General features: G+C 35.5%; 2 protein-coding genes across 2 annotated transcripts in view; both read left to right on the forward strand.

Moving 5' to 3' along the window:
• Positions 1 to 14,289, forward strand: part of LOC131945148 (uncharacterized) — a 68,372-nt gene extending 54,083 nt beyond the window's left edge. Inside the window, exons 3-4 of the mRNA XM_059306155.1 lie at positions 12,554 to 12,652; positions 12,977 to 14,289. Coding sequence (XP_059162138.1) covers positions 12,554 to 12,652; positions 12,977 to 13,887 — 1,010 coding nt within the window. The 3' untranslated portion in view covers positions 13,888 to 14,289. The remainder of the gene's footprint in view (positions 1 to 12,553; positions 12,653 to 12,976) is intronic.
• LOC131945143 (uncharacterized) overlaps positions 1 to 21,769 on the forward strand; it is a 328,239-nt gene that overhangs the window by 118,571 nt on the left and 187,899 nt on the right. The window contains exon 2 of the mRNA XM_059306149.1: positions 11,308 to 11,466. The gene's annotated coding sequence lies outside the window, so the exon portion shown is untranslated. The remainder of the gene's footprint in view (positions 1 to 11,307; positions 11,467 to 21,769) is intronic.

The raw sequence follows: 21,769 nt of genomic DNA on the forward strand, positions 1-21,769 counted from the left end.
GTAAGAAAACTACTACTTCATCGTGATGACTTTGCTGACCGTGTCAAAATTTCCCCACCGCTACGCAGTTTGCCCATAAGTAAATTTAAATAGAGGTGCAACATCAGTTGTATTTGCTTCTGTATTGTAATTTTCAAAAAATTAATCACACGATTCAAACTGTATATATAAAGTAATTATGTGTGAAGTTTTATGTATAACATTTTCTAATGCAATTATTCGTTAGCAAATACATTATACAGTTGCCTTAAACTTAACACCCCTCTTGCCAAGTGGTACTACCGGTAGAGGATTTTTAAAAATTCCAATGCATCGTAATGGTTATTTTTAGAATGGCAAACTGATGCAGCCGTTAATACGTGTTGTAAACGTAGACACTACTAGACTAGTACAATAATGCTTAATTGCTGCATGAAAAGAAATCTTGTGATTTACATAGATGTGCCAACCAAAAATATTTTTTTAACAAATATCATTGTTTAAAACTTTGAGTTTAAAAAGTTTCCAAAAAGGCGCCACTTTGCTGAAAATGGCCAGAGGGGGAGCGGCCGCTCCCCCTGCTCCCCCCCTGCGTACGCTACTGCAGTCAACATTTCCACACTCAGCGTGCGAAAAAAATTATAAGAAAATTTTATTACAGTTACATAACTGGATGTTATTGTGGAAGTATAACAGAGAACATAGTTTTACTGTACTCAAGGTGAAACATGAGGTGAATCTTATGTAACAAATAATTACAATTTTTTACTGCTTTACACAATAACATACATCTTCATTTGCTTACCTTTGTCGTCTTGTTTAGTTGGTTATTTTCGTTTTTTATTTTAAATTTATTTTTACAACAAACTTCTTGTACGTTTAAAATAAGACATTTAAATGCTAAGCTAGCTCACGGACAGTTTCAAATGTTTCAATATGCTAAAGTATCTATTTCAACAAAACTTAACTCTCAAATTAAGAGGCTTGAGCTAGATAAAACGATGTAAAGGTTACCGGGTTTTATATATCACCTGGCAATGTCAAGGTGAAATGTGTTAATCGGCTTTCTAAGAAATTTATTTTTCCCAGAAAATTCTACTTTCTTATAAACGAATCGCGTGTTGTATTCAAATATTATTGAACAAAATAACGCTAGAGGTAGTTTGTTGGGCAAAGTTATTTAAATGAGGAATGCAATTGAGTAGTAAGTACTTTTTACTATCAATATATTTTACAGCTGCAACTATGACACAGAACACACTTGCAGGTTTGCTGTTAGCGATAGTAACTTTATCTTTACATACACGGCAACGAATATATTAGAAAATATTACACTTATTATATAAGCGTGATATGTACAGCATAATAGGGGTGGGAATTATATATATATATATATATATATGTATATATATATACATATATATATATATATATATATATATATATATATATATATATATATATATATATATATATATATATATATATATATATATATATATATATATATATATATATGTATATGTATATATATATATATATATATATATATATATATATATATATATATATATATATATGTATATGTATATATATATATATATATATATATATATATATATATATATATATATATAATGTTTTTCACAAGTAGCGTGGAAAAAACATCGCACCGTGAGCTAAGCTTGCGTGCACCCATGAATAAAACATTATTTTTTGTATTTCATAGCAGTAGAAAGAACAACGTTGTAAAACTATAATAAAATATGAAACATAAAACTATGAAATAACATAATTAAACTAGTACAACAACAATGTGACACTACACCCGGATAAAACAAAAATTTGATTGTAATACTAAGTCTATAAATAATTTGATACTACGGCAAACAGAAGAACAGTGGAGCAGACATTTCCCCGCTATGGCTATTTTATAGCTTACAAATGCAGACAACAACGGAGATTCCTTGTGTCAAAATTCTGGGAAAGTCGCGCCTATACTGAGTCAGTGTATACACAAACCGTGTTTTCTATAAATAGATTTAAAACGTTTTTCCTTAAACAATTATTTTTCAAGGCGTTATAATTAAGCCTGTTATCATAAGGTATAAACAACAGATATGTAAGAATGTCCGTGAGAGCTTATGCATGTGTTTTTCTATATACTACTTTCCCTGGCAATTCTCTAAACTAGAAGGTTTTGTGGTCAGATGATCAATAATAGATTGGTTAATTGTGTTAGGGGTTGACTTGACAAATTTAATGACTAGACTTGTTTGCTGTGACAACCATAACAGTTAGATTTATCTCATTTGCCTGGCTTAACAAAATAGAATTTGGAAATGAATCTGCAAAGATTTTTTTCTAAAAGAAAGTACTGGCATTGATACAAGCTTGTGGTCCTTCACTCACTCTCCCAATACGTGGCTAGTGATGCATGTCTGGCTCATACACAGTGATGTTTACATTCTATCACGTGACACCTATTCTTGTCACTCTAAATTTTTATTCGTATTCAGGAGAAAACATTTGTTATCCTAATAATTATTCAATAGCATGCAATTATAAGCTGGAGTTAGAGTGTGCCAATGTGGTTTACGGAGCCACAAAAATAAAGATATTTCCTGTAAACACTATCGACCGTGCTATTTATAAGCATATATATATATATATATATATATATATATATATATATATATATATATATATATATATATTTATATGTTATAACTGGGTTCTATGTGTCCCGCAGAATATCTAGATACCACTACCATTTCATTATGTCTAGCCATGTAATCTAGCATCTTGAAACACGACGACACTAACGTATATAAATGTTTCGACAGGACGACCTTGTTTACAGTTTCTATTTATTGCACTATAATACATACATCGGACGACTTGAATATACGATACTAGACTGGACAACATTACAACATCTCCCTAGCACAACAGCAACAAGACTACTTGAAGCTTCTTCCACGTCAACAACGAACTCACACTAAAACGTCACTTTCTTGCGCACCACGTCACACTTTCACTCGTTCAATATTATAGTTTCGCTTCAGCATTCACGCGTACCAATTTACCTATTGAAATATACATCAGAACAATATATATATATATATATATATATATATATATATATATATATATATATATATATATATATATATATATAAGTAAGTGTTTAAATGTATACATTGAGATACAGTGGCACATGGAAGAGGGTAACACAAGTTTCAGTTTTCATGACACGTAGCAGAATTACAAATGGCAGAGTGAGATTTGACACATTGACACTTGACACGGCAAGACATTACATTGACATATTCTATACAGAACAGTGGCATATGGTATAGTACCTCAATGATGAGACCTGACACTAAGACAAGGTATAAACCAAACACTTAGCAACCACATTTACAACAACCACATTTACAACACCCTTATCCACAATACAATAACCTAACATGGTCTCATATATCCCGCGTGTTGTCAGCAATGCCTACATTTAAAAAGACTGTGTAGCACTGCTTTATGCAAGTATGAATATGTCCACCCTCATATGCCTTTAACAAGGTTTCTTAAGGCTACAACACAATTATAGCTGCAAGGTAAACACAACAGCTTTATTTATTTCGGGGTACAACGACAACTACAGCTACAAGGTAAACTATTTTACCTTTGGCTAATTCTATTGTGTTATACCTGCCCTGCCAGACACGGAAGCCTGTGTGGCAGCACCTTGTCAACCTGGTCACGTTGGCTGAGTATCGAGTACATCGATAGACAATCGATACAGTCAATATCCAATTCATTGTTACTGTTTCAGGGCTGGGTATCGAGTAAATCGATAGACAATCGATACAGTCAATAGAGTCCATTTCATTGTTACTGTGTCAGGAGTTTCTGAGTGTGTAAATTATTTATAACAAAAGCTAAACCTTCTTGAAATGTTAACATTGAATAACAAGGGAAGTAACAAACGAAATTTGATGACTTACATCAAGAGTTGTCTCTAGTATTGTTTTCATTGGTACTTTAAGTAATTGAAATTTCACTTTATAAAAACAACTCTATACCAAACCCAAACCCGAACCTCAAACTTAACGCAGTGGTGTGGCCTTCACTGTCACTACATTAGTTGTTCATTTTTTTTTCAAACTTGCAGTCATGCCCGACTTTTGAGAAACCGATACTTAAATTTATCACTCAAGACGTGTGTTGCCATCAGTACCACAATTCATTGAACGTGTTAGTGTGTCATGTGTAGTCCAATTACCACCTGAGTACCTAATGACGTTACTAGACTTTGTTTTAAATCTCTCAACCATGTACGGACGTCAAACAGGTAAAAGTCATGTCATCACTATCCCCGCCTGTTGTGGTCAATCGTCATGACAGTGTTTTATTTGGTAACGTTCATGGCGAGGATAAGGGGAAATAATTTAACCAGCAGCTTGATAGACTTCTCAGCCTTTTTAAATTTTTATTCTTGACTACATTTCAAATTTGTATAGTGGAAATGAAAAGTTTACAAAAGATATTACTTTGTCATATTCAGAGTTAGGCATTGTAATCCATAAAATAACGATATTAGACAAACTGTTCACCCCGTTGTTGATTTCCATTGAGCGATGTACCTGTATATCTACAAGAGCTCTGAGTTGTCAAATGACAATTACATTGCGTACTAGGGTGTTTATCTTATCTTTAAAAAAACATATATTCATCTGGTAAAATACCTTTTGACAAAGCTAATTTTAATAATCAAATCGACCTAGAAAGGTTGTGTTCATATAAATCCGATATTTGAAGAAAAAAAAACAGAAAAATAAAACGAAGAAAAATATAAATTCTCGACCCATTCAGTGTAAACATTTAGCCGAACAGACTATATTCTCCCAATTAAAGATACATCCCGGCAAAGTAAAACTATTCATTCTAATGCTGAATAAATGTGCAAAAATTAAAAAAATTAACATAATTCAATAAACATCTTGTCTAAGTTAAACAAAGTGACCGAATCAAATTGACCAATTTAACAAAGTTTAGCCAAGATGGATTACATGATCATGCTGATCCTCTGTTTACTGTGTATCCTGGCCCTGTGCATTATCCAGGTGTGCAAGGTGAAGGTCGAATTCTTCCTGCGGAGCTGTAGAGGGATGTTGGTCTACAGCCAGGGGCGGCTCGTGCTCCCCACAGAGGACCCCGACACCACGTCATACACCGTCAGCATGGAGAGCCTCGATAAAACACGGGTAGAGGAGGTGACGTCATGTCCAATCACTAGCTTGGACAACAAGACCAGTCTACGCCTTAGTCCGGTCTAGTATAATCACTTGACAACAAGACCAGTCTATGCCATAGTCCGGTCTAGTATAATCACTTGACAACAAGACCAGTCTATGCCTTAGTTCGGTCTAGTATAATCACTTGACAACAAGACCAGTCTATGCCTTAGTCCGGTCTAGTATAATCACTTGACAACAAGACCAGTCTATGCCTTAGTTCGGTCTAGTATAATCACTTGACAACAAGACCAGTCTATGCCTTAGTTCGGTCTATTATAATCATTTGACAACAAGACCAGTCTATGCCTTAGTTCGGTCTAGTATAATCACTTGACAACAAGACCAGTCTATGCCTTAGTTCGGTCTAGTATAATCACTTGACAACAAGACCAGTCTATGTCATAGTCCGGTCTAGTATAATCACTTGACAACAAGACCAGTCTATGCCATAGTCCGGTCTAGTATAATCACTTGACAACAAGACCAGTCTATGCCTTAGTTCGGTCTAGTATAATCACTTGACAACAAGACCAGTCTATGCCTTAGTCCGGTCTAGTATAATCACTTGACAACAAGACCAGTCTATGCCTTAGTTCGGTCTAGTATAATCACTTGACAACAAGACCAGTCTATGCCTTAGTTCGGTCTAGTATAATCATTTAACAACAAGACCAGTCTATGCCTTAGTTCGGTCTACTATAATCACTTGACAACAAGACCAGTCTATGCCTTAGTTCGGTCTAGTATAATCACTTGACAACAAGACCAGTCTATGTCATAGTCCGGTCTAGTATAATCACTTGACAACAAGACCAGTCTATGCCATAGTCCGGTCTAGTATAATCACTTGACAACAAGACCAGTCTATGCCATAGTCCGGTCTAGTATAATCACTTGACAACAAGACCAGTCTATGCCTTAGTCCGGTCTAGTATAATCACTTGACAACAAGACCAGTCTATGCCTTAGTCCGGTCTAGTATAATCACTTGACAACAAGACCAGTCTATGCCATAGTCCGGTCTAGTATAATCACTTGACAACAAGACCAGTCTATGCCATAGTCCGGTCTAGTATAATCACTTGACAACAAGACCAGTCTATGCCTTAGTCCGGTCTAGTAAAATCATCTGGTTCCTTTGGCCTTTTATAAGATTGTTGTACATGATGTCCTACTAACACAAATTGTTCTACTTGATGTGCTACGTGGTTACCACATGACGTGTGTGGTTGTTACCACGGGATGTGTGGTTGTTACCTTAATATTTCCTCAGTGGAGAAATGTGATGACAACATTTTTGTTATGTCTTGTAAGATACTGTTATGTCGCCAGTAAATAAAATACAAAAGAACGGTAATACTGTAACCGAAACTCTATTGACATATGGCAAATACATTTTGTGTTTCTAAATTTGTGTTTCCATTTTATATTTTTACATTGTTACAGAATAAAAAGAAAATCAGATTTATAAATCTTTCCCAGTCATTGACAATGTATTGATATAAATAAAACTCAGCTCTTTGGTTAACTATTGTCACGTGACATCTGTATTTGTTCTAGTCACTTTACTTGAAACGGACGTAAATGAACCTTTTTTTCAACTTTTAGTTCATATTGCAAAAAAAGAAACATGATGTCTCAAAAGGTTGAGATCAAAATTTTGAGGTTTTTTTTATCTTTTGTTGAGTGAGTTATTTCTGTGTCATGTTATATTTTTCTGAACTAGAAGTGCAATTTTGCAACATAAAATATCACAAAATCAATAAAATTGATGATATATTAAAATTTCATGCATAATTTTGTAATTACGGAACTTGTGATAGTTTCTATGTGTTCTCTGTATTTATAAAACTAGATCTATCTTTTTAATAATTTTATTGAAAGAAAAAAAAAACAACGGTCGACAAGAATAAAAATTAACAGGGTAAAATGTAAGCTATTAAAATAAGGCTATTATTATTTATTGATTACTATGTTGGCCAGGCAAGATCGAACTAAAACAATTTAAAATACATCCATGTAATAGGGTAGGCCATTAATTTAAAATAAACCGGAAGTGATCTCCCCTAAACGTTCTCGAATTTTCTTATATAACTTGGAATATAGACATGATTTTTAATAACTTAAACTTTTAAAAATAGAATAGAATCTCATAGAAAAAAGAATTACGCACCAAGCGAACACAAAAAAAAAATGAGAATAATAGTGCGCAATATTATTAGTACTTTATAAATTTACATGCGTTTTTAGAGAAATCGGAAATAGCGTAAATTAGTACTTCCGGTCAACGGAAATTACTCAAAATATGACAGAAATATTTTAGAGAATTAGATCTTTTACTTAAATGTGAAGTTTCATTTATCTATCTAAAATAGTACTCAAGTTATAGGCTTTTGAAGATTCAAAGTAGAAAAAGTACCACTTCCGATTATCGGAAATCGCTCAAAAGTTGATCAGGATCAACGATTTTGATAAAATACTTATATATGAAATTTCATCAACCTAGCTGTAACGGTACTCAAGTAAACGTGTTTACACACAGACAAACAGACAGACAGACAGACAGACAGACACACACACACACACAGACACACAGACATGCGGACAAGATTGCAAAATTATGTTTTTCCGTATCAGTGAGGTGTAAAACGTCGAGATTTGTAAAAATCTCGATTTTTTTTGCACGGTTACAAGACTTTCTCTATGCTTCGTATAATCGAGAAAAGAAATAAACCGGGAGTGATCTCCCCTAAAATTTCTCAAATATTCTTATATAAAACAACAGGGGATAGGAACTCGGGCTATAGACATGATTTTTAATCCATTTTAAATACTTAAAGTTTTAAAAATAGAATAAAATATCGTAGACAAAAGAAATGTACACCAAGTGAACGCCAAATAAAAACGTGCATAATAGTGCGCAATATTATTAGTACTTTAAAAATTTTAATAAATTTTTTGAGAAATCGGAAGTAGCGTAAATTACTACTTCCAGTCAACGGAAATTTCTCAAAATTTAACAGAAGGTAGAGATTTATATCTTTTACTTACGTGTGAAATTTAATTTCATTTATCTATCTGAAATAGTACTCAAGTTATAGGCTTTTGAAAAATTCAGAGTAGAAAAAGTACCACTTCCGGTTATCGGAAATCGCTCAAAAGTTGATACGGATCTACGATTTTGATAAAATACTTAAATATGAAATTTCATCAACCTAGCTGTAACGGTACTCAAGTTATCGTGTTTACACACGGACACACAGACAGACACACAGACACACAGACATACGGACAGAATTGCAAAGCCCAGTTTTTCAGACTGGATTACGCATAAAACCTCTTAATTTTGATAAATCTGGATTGATAATTTTTGCCCGATTAAAATAAGTCCTCTATACTTCGGATGTGATGAAGGACTGAGGTGTAATACGGTGAAAATTGTTAAAATTTCAAGTGATTTTTGTGCACGATTACAATACTTTCTCTATACTTCGTATATACGAGAAAGTAAAAAACGAAAATTCGAAAACCATTGAAAAAATAATATTGGAATTTCCGTTCAATGATAAAAATAAAGTAGTGATGAAACCCCCGAAGTCTAAAAATAGTTAAATATGTAATAATACCGTCAGGATTTCCCGAACGCATTATCATCCCCAAGAGCAGACCTGAAACCAGTTCAAGAAAGACCTGGTCAATGGTGTTGTAAGAGTAAGTTAATCTGTTGTTTTTTTTTTTGGTTCAGCATTACCATTTTAACAAAACGTTTAAATTATAAGATAAAATCTGAATAACATTGTGGAAATTAAATAAATTAGATTTTCTTTGTTGCATTTTTTGTGAGTCCATGTCATCCACACCACCCTCATCTCGCCCCCACAGAATTGAAATTTTTGAAACTCTTCGTCATCTGTCGTGTTGACATTCCCGTTGGAAGTGAATAAATATTGATCTAATGTTATTACAAGCTTTACAAATTAACTTCAAGTATTGCAATTTATTATTGCAATGATTAATTTGATTAGAGTACACATTCGTCATTCGCGGAGAAAAATTATTGGAATATTCGACAGTTGTTAATGGATCTAGATCTATATAGATCTAAATTATTGTATTGTCATCCGACGTAGATTTTTAAAATATTCTTTTGAGACATTATTTTAAGACTTATTTTAAAAAGGCTTTTGACATTTAAATATTTAATTATAACAAGAAGTTTTAGACTAGATTTAGATTCTTGATTTGATCTTAAAATACTAACGTGTATCTGGCTAGTATTGATGTCATAACATCTCGGCGTAACTGCATTGAACAAGTTATTTCAAGAACTTTCACAAAAAAATCAAATATTTCTTACGTTATCGTAAAATAAAGACTAGATTCTACGTGTGCTGCATTTTTAAAACAAGATTTACATCTAGATCTAGCCTATATCTACACTACAAAATACGACAAACAACAATTTAGCTATTTTGATCGACAATTTAATAACACGATATTTACAGTATCGAATACGTTGCCGCTGCTGTTTGCGTGCTTCAGATCTCAGCAGACGACAACAGACAACAATATTAAATGTTAGGTTTTCAAAATATTTAGTAGAATCTAGATCTATTTTAATTTTTAATGAATTGTGTGTGTGTGTGTGCCAAACTTTCAAAGATCCTGATCTAGACACAACTCAATCTGTCGTTCATTTACTCTAGATCTAGACTATGACTAGCCCTTATTTTTAATATTTAGAATTCTACCCACAGTCGTACAGAGAGTACACTGGCTACTGCACCTTGATTCTCAGTCTCTACTTTCAAACTACTTTCAAGATGTCGAGATCTAGATTCTAGATCTACTACTCTACACAGTCTACTATAGAATCTAGTTCTAGAATCTAGTCGTCTAGAACATATTAATAGTTCTAGATCTAGGTCTAAAGCCTAAATTTTAAATTATTAGCCTAAATTTATCTAAATAGGCCTAATCTAGTCTAGATTAGATTGCAAGATACAGATAGGATCTGAATAAAAAGGAAATAATGCTAGTCACTCATGTCTAGACATGTAGTTGTAAGCCACTGCACAGCTGTTAGACTTCTATTTCCAGATTCTATAACATTAATAGGCAGGAAATCCCCCAGTATAGCATGGAAGTTATCCAGTAATGTTTGTTGAGTTTAATTAACATTAGTTACTAGTGTAAACCGTGATTTATTTTTACGGTTGAAATATAATATAGATCTAGTCAATGTACTAAATTAATGTTTGAACTTTATGTTTAATCAACACTCGGAAACAGAAATAAATAGGCCCTAGTTATAAATATAAATAATAAAGTGAAGTGTAGTAATTAGTTTAATGTTGTTTTTTTTAAAGACAGAAATAAAAATCTTGCAGAGGATTTGCACTAATCAATTTAGAATTAGATCTAGATCTAGTAAAAATGATTGCGCAAATATAAAAATGGCTAATAGAACAATATTTAGTAACAGCAATAATTATCAGGAATGCTTAAAAATAATTAGCAATACAAAATGAATAGCAAAACAGTATTCAACATGCAAAAAATTAATCCATCCAATTTTTTTAATGTTCAATATTAAAAATAAAAGATGGTGCCAAATCAAGTATGGTTTACAGTACTCCCGGTACATTGCTATAGACTAATCTTTGTTTTATTGTTTTTTAACTGCTATACCATTCCGAAATAATAATAGACGCTAAACTGTGGTATTATGAATAGGCCTGTATATCTAACTCGTTTATTATATTGCAACACTTATTAATCCAGTTGTAATTAGATATGAATAAAGATTATATCTAGATAAATATATAGAATCTAGATCTGACTAACTCTATCTATCCAGTCTACAAAATCACCACACCTGCAAAATTTTATATTAAGAAACCAAGTTAGGGCAATTAATTAGAGTTTAGAATAGAGCATACATTGTTAATCTAGATTTGTTAATACATGTAATCCTATATTCTAAAGTTATGAAGGTATGTAATAGCATGCATGTCTTTTTATCAAGGTGTATGAAGGAGAAACATATGGACAGTAGAATCACCCATCAATAGGGCTATAAAGACATAATTTTGTTATTCAAAGGATAGAAACATATGGACAGTGGAATCACCCATCAATAGGGCTATAAAGACATAACTTTGTTATTCAAAGGATCCAATTTGAGGTTTGTGTTGAAGCCTGCATTATTTTAATTCATTCAATAGAATTTGATCTAGCATTTTAATAGACCACATATTTTTAAAGTCAACTTTGATTACATCTTAGAAAACGTATTTACAATTTAGTCAATAAGTTTGTGTCTCTTTTGTAGGTTTAAATTTCAGAATCACATTAAGATGTGCTTGAAACTGAATTTTTTCCATTATTTCACATTTAAAATAATTGTAATAGAAGAAATATTCTAAGCTTCAATAGGTTGAAGGTATTTTAGTATAAAATCTCTTAATAATAAAAAAATTACAAGGTTGAGGTGTGATATCATTTTAAGGGGGGGGGGTGGAATCTGGCGTGGAAGACAATTGATAGATGTCAGATAAATATATAAATGTGAGACAATTAAAAGCCACATTTTAAACATTTTAAAGTTGACATTAGCTAAAACTAAAACATTATTTATAGAAGAAAAGCACAAGTAATGTGAGTTTTAAGATTATTTACTTGATATTGTTATGAAAATAATTTTATTGCCTATAGCTTCTTCTTTTTCTGTGTTCTTATTTGAGTTTATCTAGCTGATAACTAAGTGAAAAAAAAAAACAAATTGACACAAAAATAATAAAGCTTTTATGAAAAAGACATATAGTTTGTCTTCACATCACCAGAATAGAATCTGAACTCATCCATAAAGTTGACTTAAATGATGATAACTTTTGTAACAAAATCATAATAATGTAAGTTTATTTTACAATAATTTTTCTTATTGCAGGTAAAGTTGTCAGAGATGGGAAATAAAGGTGGGAAGAATAAAGAAAATCAGTTGGCAGAGAAAGGTAAAATAAATGTTTCTAGGCAACATGTTTTGTATTTGCTGTAAATGTTTAGAACATCCCAGTTGTTTTACAAATAGAGAAATGTTTTATTTACTGGTATAGGTTTGTGTTTAATCTAATTGAAACCTTGATGTTAAATTGTTTTATTTACTGGTATAGGTTTGTGTTTAATCTAATTGAAACCTTGATGTTCAAATGTTTTATTTACTGATATAGGTTTGTGTTTAATCTAATTGAAACCTTGATGTTGAATTGTTTTAGGTCTAACACATAGACAAGATGAGACAACACAGTTAGAAGAAAGACAAGATGAGACAACACAGTTGGAAGAAAAAAAAACTGAAGGAGATTTTATCCCAGGTGAGTCTCAGAGTGTGTGAAATATGTATGAAAAATGTAAGAAGTTAAATTTATACAGATTTGCTGGGCACATGATTACATTACTTACAGCTAATACTCTATCTGAGTCTGTTGACAACTGGTGGTTACTTAAATGTTTATTTGGCAGGCAATATTTAACACATGATACCTGTAAACTCTACTTCAGCTATTTAAAAAAATTAAAAATGAGAAGTTTTTGTTAATTTTTATACTTGCACTTTTGTTTGCCAAGTACCTTATTTTAAATAGATTTAAATTTGTATTTTTTAAAAATATGGATTCCCTCCCCTTGTACATCTCCAGGACATCATGAAGCCGAGATCTGCTATGGAGGTGAAGCTGACTTACACAAGCACTATAACAGGTGTAAGAAGAATCCAGGTCATGTCAACTTTATACCTGTTAATGATTTTAACTTGGATCATCTCCCTTTACGTTACCGTGATGTCATCATGTTGGAGCTAATGAAAGCTTTGTCTGCCCTAACGGTCCTGATAAAGGTCAAGTACACAAGTCTAGAGAGACCAAAGTCTGTTCCATGCTTCAGTGGTCAGTATCCATTTTATAACACCAGAGGAAGTGACGTGTTGAGGACAGGGACGGGGAGGGTGTGGCGTGTGGTCAAGTACACAGAGAGTGCCAACATGGGCACTTGTCCATGTGGCAAGTGTCAACACTCGGACACACCCAGCAAAGTGTGGGGGAAGGTTTATGTGTTGACAGCCAGACACGTGGTGTTTGATGACAGTGAGGCGAGACAGACCAGGTGTGTTGTAGGTTTTGATGACAATAAAAGTCCTGGGGTCAGTCTTGATGGCTGGGGGGCGGGGAAGGCAGACATTGAGGGAGACAGGTGTGTGTTTACATGTGTGTCATGTGACTTAGAGTTGCTTGATGAACTGTACAAGATGTGGCAGCAGTTTGATGGTCTATGTTGGAAAGTAAGGGACAAATACTGGAGACTTTTTGATGTGGACAAGTTGACCGTTATAGTGTCACATCCTCATGGCTGTCCTAAACAGGTCTCTGTAGGACAATGGACACACGAACATGTGAGGGGAGATTGGTACAAGTACACGTACACAACATGTACATGTCCAGGCTCCAGTGGAGCGTATGTCTACATGCCGAGATATAGCGGGTGGTGGTTGTCACGTCCCCACAGTGGATCAAACTCTGAAGGAAATTATAGTGGGGAGGATGAGATGTATTGATCCATCTGTAACTGTTGGTTCTCTCCCCTTGTCTAATGTAACTGTTGGTTCTCTCCCCTTGTCTAATGTAACTGTTGGTTCTCTCCCCTTGTCTAATGTAAACAAACAAAATGGCGGCTCCCTTCATTAAACTTGTGTGTGTCAAAACTTAAATGTCTTCATCAGCAACTTTGTGTTCTGGTGAAGACAAGAAATAAATTGTTTGGTTTCTTTCAGTCATTTGTTAAGAGTTGTTAGACACATAAACAAAATTATAAACAAATGTTTATTTCAATAAAGTGTGTTGCATGCTATTGTATATTTAAATATATTAATTACTATAGAAGATTATTGATTTGTTATAAGCCTACTGATGATTTTAATCTGTGCAGATGTCAATAAAATTTTAGATTTCAAAGTTTCTTTCATTCATTTTTTTATCGTTGATAATCTTAATGTTTTGTGTTGATGATAAACAAAACACGATGGTAGTGAAGAGAAATGTCGGCAGTCAAGTTTGTAGCTGAGACTTAATGTCGGCAGTAAAGTTTGTAGCTGTGACTTAATGTCGGCAGTCAGAGACTTAATGTCGGCAGCCAAGTTTGTAGCTGAGACTTAATGTCGGCAGTCTAGTTTGTAGCTGAGACTTAATGTCGGCAGTCAGAGACTTAATGTCGGCAGTCAAGTTTGTAGCTGAGACTTAATGTCGGCAGTCAAGTTTGTAGCTGAGACTTAATGTCGGCAGTCTAGTTTGTAGCTGAGACTTAATGTCGGCAGTCAAGTTTGTAGCTGAGACTTAATGTCGGCAGTCAAGTTTGTAGCTGAGACTTAATATCGGCAGTCAAGTTTGTAGCTGAGACTTAATGTCGGCAGTCAAGTTTGTAGCTGAGACTTAATGTCGGCAGTCAAGTTTGTAGCTGAGACTTAATGTCGGCAGTCAAGTTTGTAGCTGAGACTTAATGTCGGCAGTTAAGTTTGTAGCTGAGACTTAACGTCGGCAGTCAAGTTTGTAGTTGACTTGATGTCGGCAGTCTAGTTTGTAGCTGAGACTTAATGTCGGCAGTCAGAGACTTAATGTCGGCAGTCAAGTTTGTAGCTGAGACTTAATGTCGGCAGTCAAGTTTGTAGCTGAGACTTAATGTCGGCAGTCTAGTTTGTAGCTGAGACTTAATGTCGGCAGTCAGAGACTTAATGTCGGCAGTCAAGTTTGTAGCTGAGACTTAATGTCGGCAGTCAAGTTTGTAGCTGAGACTTAATGTCGGCAGTCAAGTTTGTAGCTGAGACTTAATGTCGGCAGTCAAGTTTGTAGTGGAGACTTAATGTCGGCAGTCAAGTATGTAGTTGACTTAATGTCGGCAGTCAAGTTTGTAGCTGAGAATGTCGGCAGTCAAGTTTGTAGCTGAGACTTAAAGTCGGCAGTCAACTTTGTAGCTGAGAATGTCGGGAGTCAAGTTTGTAGCTGAAACTTAATGTCGGCAGTCAAGTTTGTACTTAATATCGGCAGTCAAGTTTGTAGCTGAGACTTAATATCGGCAGTAAAGTTTGTAGCTGAGACTTAATGTCTGCAGTCAAGTTTGTAGCTGAGACTTAATGTCGACAGTCAAGTTTGTAGCTGAGACTTAATGTCGGCAGTCAAGTTTGTAACTGAGACTTAATGTCGGCAGTCAAGTTTGTAGCTGAGACTTAATGTCGGCAGTCAAGTTTGTAGCTGAGACTTAATGTCGGCAGTCAAGTTTGTACCTGAGACTTAATGTCGGCAGTCAAGTTTGTAACAGAGACTTTATGTCAGCAGTCAAGTTTGTAGCTGAGACTTAATGTCGGCAGTCAAGTTTGTAGCTGAGAATGTCGGCAGTCAAGTTTGTAGCTGAGACTTAATGTCGGCAGTTAAGTTTGTAGCTGAGACTTAATGTCGGCAGTCAAGTTTGTAACTGAGAATGTCGGCAGTCAAGTTTGTAGCTGAAACTTAATGTCGGCAGTCAAGTTTGTATTTAATATTGGCAGTCAAGTTTGTAGGTGAGACTTAATGTCGGCAGTCAAGTTTGTAGTTGAGACTTAATGTCGGCAGTCAAGTTTGTAGCTGAGACTTAATGTCGGCAGTCAAGTTTGTAACTGAGACTTTATGTCGGCAGTCAAGTTTGTAGCTGAGACTTAATGTCGGCAGTCAAGTTTGTAGCTGAGAATGTCGGCAGTCAAGTTTGTAGCTGAGACTTAATGTCGGCAGTCAAGTTTGTAGCTGAGACTTAATGTCGGCAGTCAAGTTTGTATCGACTTCATGTCGGCAGTCAAGTTTGTAGCTGAGACTTAATGTCGGCAGTCAAGTTTGTAGTTGAGACTTTATGTCGGCAGTCAAGTTTGTAGCTGAGACTTAATGTCGGCAGTCAAGTTTGTAGCTGAGACTTAATGTCGGCAGTCAAGTTTGTACCTGAGACTTAATGTCGGCAGTCAACTTTGTAACTGAGACTTTATGTCGGCAGTCAAGTTTGTAGCTGAGAAAGTCGGCAGTCAAGTTTGTAGCTGAGACTTATGTCGGCAGTGAAGTTTGTAGTTGAGACTTAACAATTGAAACCAAGTCTATAGCTGAAATATTGATACGACATTGCATCTTACAATATTTTAAAAACGATTTTCTTTAAATTTTCAGGTAATTATATTTTTTTCAATACGCGACATTAGTCCTTAAAAAAACGATTGGTTAACTAGAAATAATGATACCTAACTTCCTTGGTCTTTATGTTTAGTATTGTGTAGAAGTCCTAGCTAGGTCATGCAAATGCGATTGAAAAAGTACCCGTTGAGGTTTTTGTTTCGCCACTGCTCAAAGAACTTTAAATGTCACATGACTAGAATTTTAAAATACTGAGGATTTAAAGTTGAAAACATCGGAAACTTGAAGGAGGCAACTGCGTCAGAAATAACTTGCCAATTAATTTTATAATTCTTTCTCTTTGACCAAAAATCGTATTAAGCAGAAGACATTAAAAATATGAATGTTAAAGAGCATTGGTTACCAAAGTGTGGGTTGTGACCCCAGTGGGTTTCGTGGGGGGAGGGGGAGGGGTCACCAACTGGTAGACTAAACTCCAGCAATGAAAAACAAACCATATAGATTTAGAAGAATATGTGAACTTCGGCTTTACCAACCTCACTGTAACTGGAATAGAGATGAAACAATGTGCGCTGTGCTAGGTTATTCTCAGTCATGAGTATGAAACATTCAAAACAGAAACTTCATTTTGAGACGAGCCATTCGGAGCACACAAAAAGAGATGTGGAGTTCTCTCGTCGGCATGAAGCTAGTTGCAAAGGCGACTGGACATTGTGCTGACCACAGTTCACTTTATCTGCCGTGGTCACTGAAACTCTATTTCACCTGCCTCATGCACTGCCAGATCCTTAGGGTACTAGCCGGGACATTTGAGCCAACAAGATGTAGCAGGTAGTAACAACACCGGCTAAATGCCAGACTGCGACATTATTGAGAGAAATGTTAAAATACAAAACAGACTACAGCACTGTGTGGAGCTGTCGTTAGAGTAAAGTTCATGTCGTTAAAGTAAAGTTCATGTCGTTAGAGTAAAGTTCATGTCGTTAGAGTAAAGTTCATGTCGTTAGAGTAAAGTTCATGTCGTTAGAGTAAAGTTCATGTCGTTAGAGTAAAGTTCATGTCGTTAGAGTAAAGTTCATGTCGTTAGAGTAAAGTTCATGTCGTTAGAGTAAAGTTCATGTCGTTAGAGTAAAGTTCATGTCGTTAAAGTAAAGTTCATGTCATTAGAGTAAAGTTCATGTCGTTAGAGTAAAGTTCATGTCGTTAGAGTAAAGTTCATGTCATTAGAGTAAAGTTCATGTCGTTAGAGTAAAGTTCATGTCGTTAAAGTAAAGTTCATGTCATTAGAGTAAAGTTCATGTCGTTAGAGTAAAGTTCATGTCGTTAAAGTAAAGTTCATGTCATTAGAGTAAAGTTCATGTCGTTAGAGTAAAGTTCATGTCGTTAGAGTAAAGTTCATGTCGTTAGAGTAAAGTTCATGTCGTTAGAGTAAAGTTCATGTCGTTAGAGTAAAGTTCATGTCGTTAAAGTAAAGTTCATGTCATTAGAGTAAAGTTCATGTCGTTAGAGTAAAGTTCATGTCGTTAGAGTAAAGTTCATGTCGTTAGAGTAAAGTTCATGTCGTTAGAGTAAAGTTCATGTCGTTAGAGTAAAGTTCATGTCGTTAGAGTAAAGTTCATGTCGTTTGAGTAAAGTTCATGTCGTTAGAGTAAAGTTCATGTCGTTAGAGTAAAGTTCATGTCGTTAGAGTAAAGTTCATGTCGTTAGAGTAAAGTTCATGTCGTTAGAGTAAAGTTCCCGTCGTTAGAGTAAAGTTCATATCGTTAGAGTAAAGTTCATGTCGTTAGAGTAAAGTTCATGTCGTTAGAGTAAAGTTCATGTCGTTAGAGTAAAGTTCATGTCGTTAGAGTAAATTTCCCCTCTCTCAGTGTCTGATGTCATATATGAACGACCAGAGGGAATGACTAATACTAATTATGCGTGGACCTTATGTCACTAGTTGTGTACTATGTTGAAATTTTAAACAACAATGTAGGCTTAGTAGGTACATCATTTTCAAGGAAATAGATTTTGTTTACTGAATGAACGGAGTAAGAAAAGTCAAGTAGCAGAAAAGCAGCGGATATTCCCGCAATGACGTCATGTGTTGTTACTATTAATAGAACCACCCATATCTCCGTAATTTTCCGACAGCTGAGCGAGGGAAACTCAATTGTTGTCAGTGTGTGCTACACGACGTTTCGACGTCAGGTCTCCGTCAACTTGTTTACAAATTGGCCCGATATATTTCACGCTGGAGTTATTATGACAGGCTGATCCACATTTGCTGCAGCAGAGAAAATCTCAAACTGTGAAAAGTGAGTCTGTGCTTTTTGTTTATTTACAATTAGTGTGCATTTATTTTAATTAATTAATTAATTAATATCAACGTGTGTATTTTGTCTGTGCAAGCTTGATGTCATCCACCGTTAACTAGGTATGTTAAAAATAATTCATGGGCAATATGTTAACTGATATGGATACTTTCGTTAAACGCCTACACATTTGCTGTGTATGTTGCTATGTGTAAATACAATGATCGCAAAAATCGATACTGCCATTCAGGAATTAGAATCTAGGTTTAGATAGAGAAGAAAGAGTAGTGAATAAAAACATTGATGTCAGCTTTATTAGTTTTATTAGATCTGGTTTATGTGTGTCAAATGTGTACTGGCTGGGAGCTGTGTCTGACACAGCAACTGATGCAGCACACACGAGTCGCCGTGTTGACCTACTACACACCAAGATGCTCCCAGAACGATCGATAAAATAGTTCGCTAGCGCCAGTTGTCGATATACGGCTGGTGCCGTGTTATGGACAACACAAGAGAGTGTCTTGTAGAGTGTGGCACGGGTTGTGTGGTTCACGGGTTGTGTGGGTCACGGGTTGTGTGGGGCATGGGTTGTGTGGGTCGGGGTTGTGTAGGGCATGGGTTGTGTGGGGTGGGGGTTGTTTGGGGCATGGGTTGTGTGGGTCGGGGTTGTGTGGGGCAGGGGTTGTGTGGGGTGGGGGTTGTGTGGGGAACGGGTTGTGTGGGGTGGGGGTTGTGTGGGGAACGGGTTGTGTGGGGAATAGGTTGTGTTGGGCACGGGTTGTGTGGGGCACGGGTTGTGTGGGGAACGGGTTGTGTGGGGCACGGGTTGTGTGGGGAACGGGTTGTGTGGGGCACGGGTTGTGTGGGGAACGGGTTGTGTGGGGAACGGGTTGTGTGGGGCACGGGTTGTGTGGGGCACGGGTTGTGTGGGGAACGGGTTGTGTGGGGAACAGGTTGTGTGGGGCACGGGTTGTGTGGGGCACGGGTTGTGTGGGGAACGGGTTGTGTGGGGCACGGGTTGTGTGGGGAACGGGTTGTGACGGTCATGTTGTGTGGGGCACGGGTTGTGTGGGGAACGGGTTGTGTGGGGAACGGGTTGTGTGGGGCACGGGTTGTGTGGGGAACGGGTTGTGTGGGGCACGGGTTGTGTGGGGAACGGGTTGTGACGGTCATGTTGTGTGGGGCACGGGTTGTGTGGGTTACGAAGAGATGCCTGGAAGAAACTGAGTATAACTCCACGATTAAACACGTCTTACATCACGCTTGTGTAGCATCACCTGATGGCTGCCATCGAGGTCGATGTGACGTCATCAGATGATGGCTGTCGTCGACCTTACAGTCGATGTGACGTCATTAGAGGCTAGTGGGCTGGAAATCTCCGATGGCTGTCAGTGGGACAATAGGCCAATAATAGAAACAAAGACATTGCTCGCGAGAAATCTTTAACAAGGGTGGTGTGGAGGGCTGGAGCTACTTGAAATCAGACCTGGTATACAAGAGGAAGGCCTATATAGACCTGGTATACAAGTTCACGTCGTTAGAGTAAAGTTAATGTCCTTATAGTAAAGTTCATGCCATTAAAGTTCACCACGTTAGAGTAAAGCTCAAGGAGAGCTTGGGGAGTGTCATGTCAATAATTAGGTCATATATAGTAGAGGCGGAGTTGGGGAAACACGAGGGGAGGTGGGGTGTGTGTTCTATTACCCGTTAATATGACAGCTGTCTCATGTTACCTTAATGCTAATGGCGACACTGTCTTCGTTAGCTTTAGACGCTTGCATTTTTTTAGATGTAAGGTGTCAACAAAATTGTATACTCACCAATCAACATATATATATATATATATATATATATATATATATATATATATATATATATATATATATATATATATATATATATATATATATATATATATATATATATATATATATATATATATATATATATATATTAGTGTGTGTGTGTGTGTGTGTGTGTGTGTGGTCAACGTCAAATCACGTGGTCAAGTTTACCTGTTTATGTCACCTGACAAGGTTAAGGCGACCTGGGTTTTAAATATTGATCACGAATTTACATGCTGTTCGTTTTCTCAGAAATCGGATATCACTTTCCCGAAAAACTGATTTCCTATAAACGAATCTCGTAATGCTGCCAGTATTGTTTTGTTATATTTATTTTTATATAAGAAAATAAGATTCATGAAAGTTGGTTGCGCTAAATTATTACAAGGACGGCTACAAATAAATAGTGAGTACATTTGATCTAACTGTCGTGTGCTGTATACTTTGTACATGTAAACGTTACACTAAGCACACTTTCGGGAGTGTTGTTGACACTACACACGTTATCAAGGCAGTAAGTTTATTTAAAAACATTACCTTTATTTAATAGGTATGGTTTACAGGTGAATTTTACAGCCTAATGGGGGTCTAGATGATTATATATATATATATATATATATATATATATATATATATATATATATATATATATATATATATATATATATATATTTATATTTATATATATATATATATTTATATTTATATATATATATATATATATAGTACTAATGCATCTATATATATATATATGCATTTGTACTATAAGGGGGTAATTATAGAGGTAGAAGAGGGTAATTGGGGTGCGCCAACTGACCAGACCCCACCCCAAGTTTGTTTGCTCCCGTACATAAAATACAAATTTAATTTTATTTTATTTTGAACGACCATGATAAATTCAAAACACACAACAACAAAAGTATGAAACAACAGCGTTATGCAAGGTAAATAACAACTAAGTAACAATACACACATGTATGAAAGAACTCGATACAACATATAACAAACGTGTAACAAAATTGTAACAACTGTCAGCTAACATTTTTACCCTCTGCCAACGTGGATGTTAAAAATACCGCGCCGAGTTTCCTTTTGTCGAAATTTCGGGAAAGTTGCGCCAAAACTGAGACAATGTGTACATCGTTTACCCTATAAATAGA

The sequence above is a fragment of the Physella acuta genome, unplaced genomic scaffold (assembly GCF_028476545.2).
Source record: "Physella acuta isolate Inbredline_101_S28 unplaced genomic scaffold, ASM2847654v3 ptg000527l, whole genome shotgun sequence".
In the NCBI taxonomy this organism is placed as follows: Eukaryota; Metazoa; Mollusca; class Gastropoda; family Physidae; genus Physella; species Physella acuta.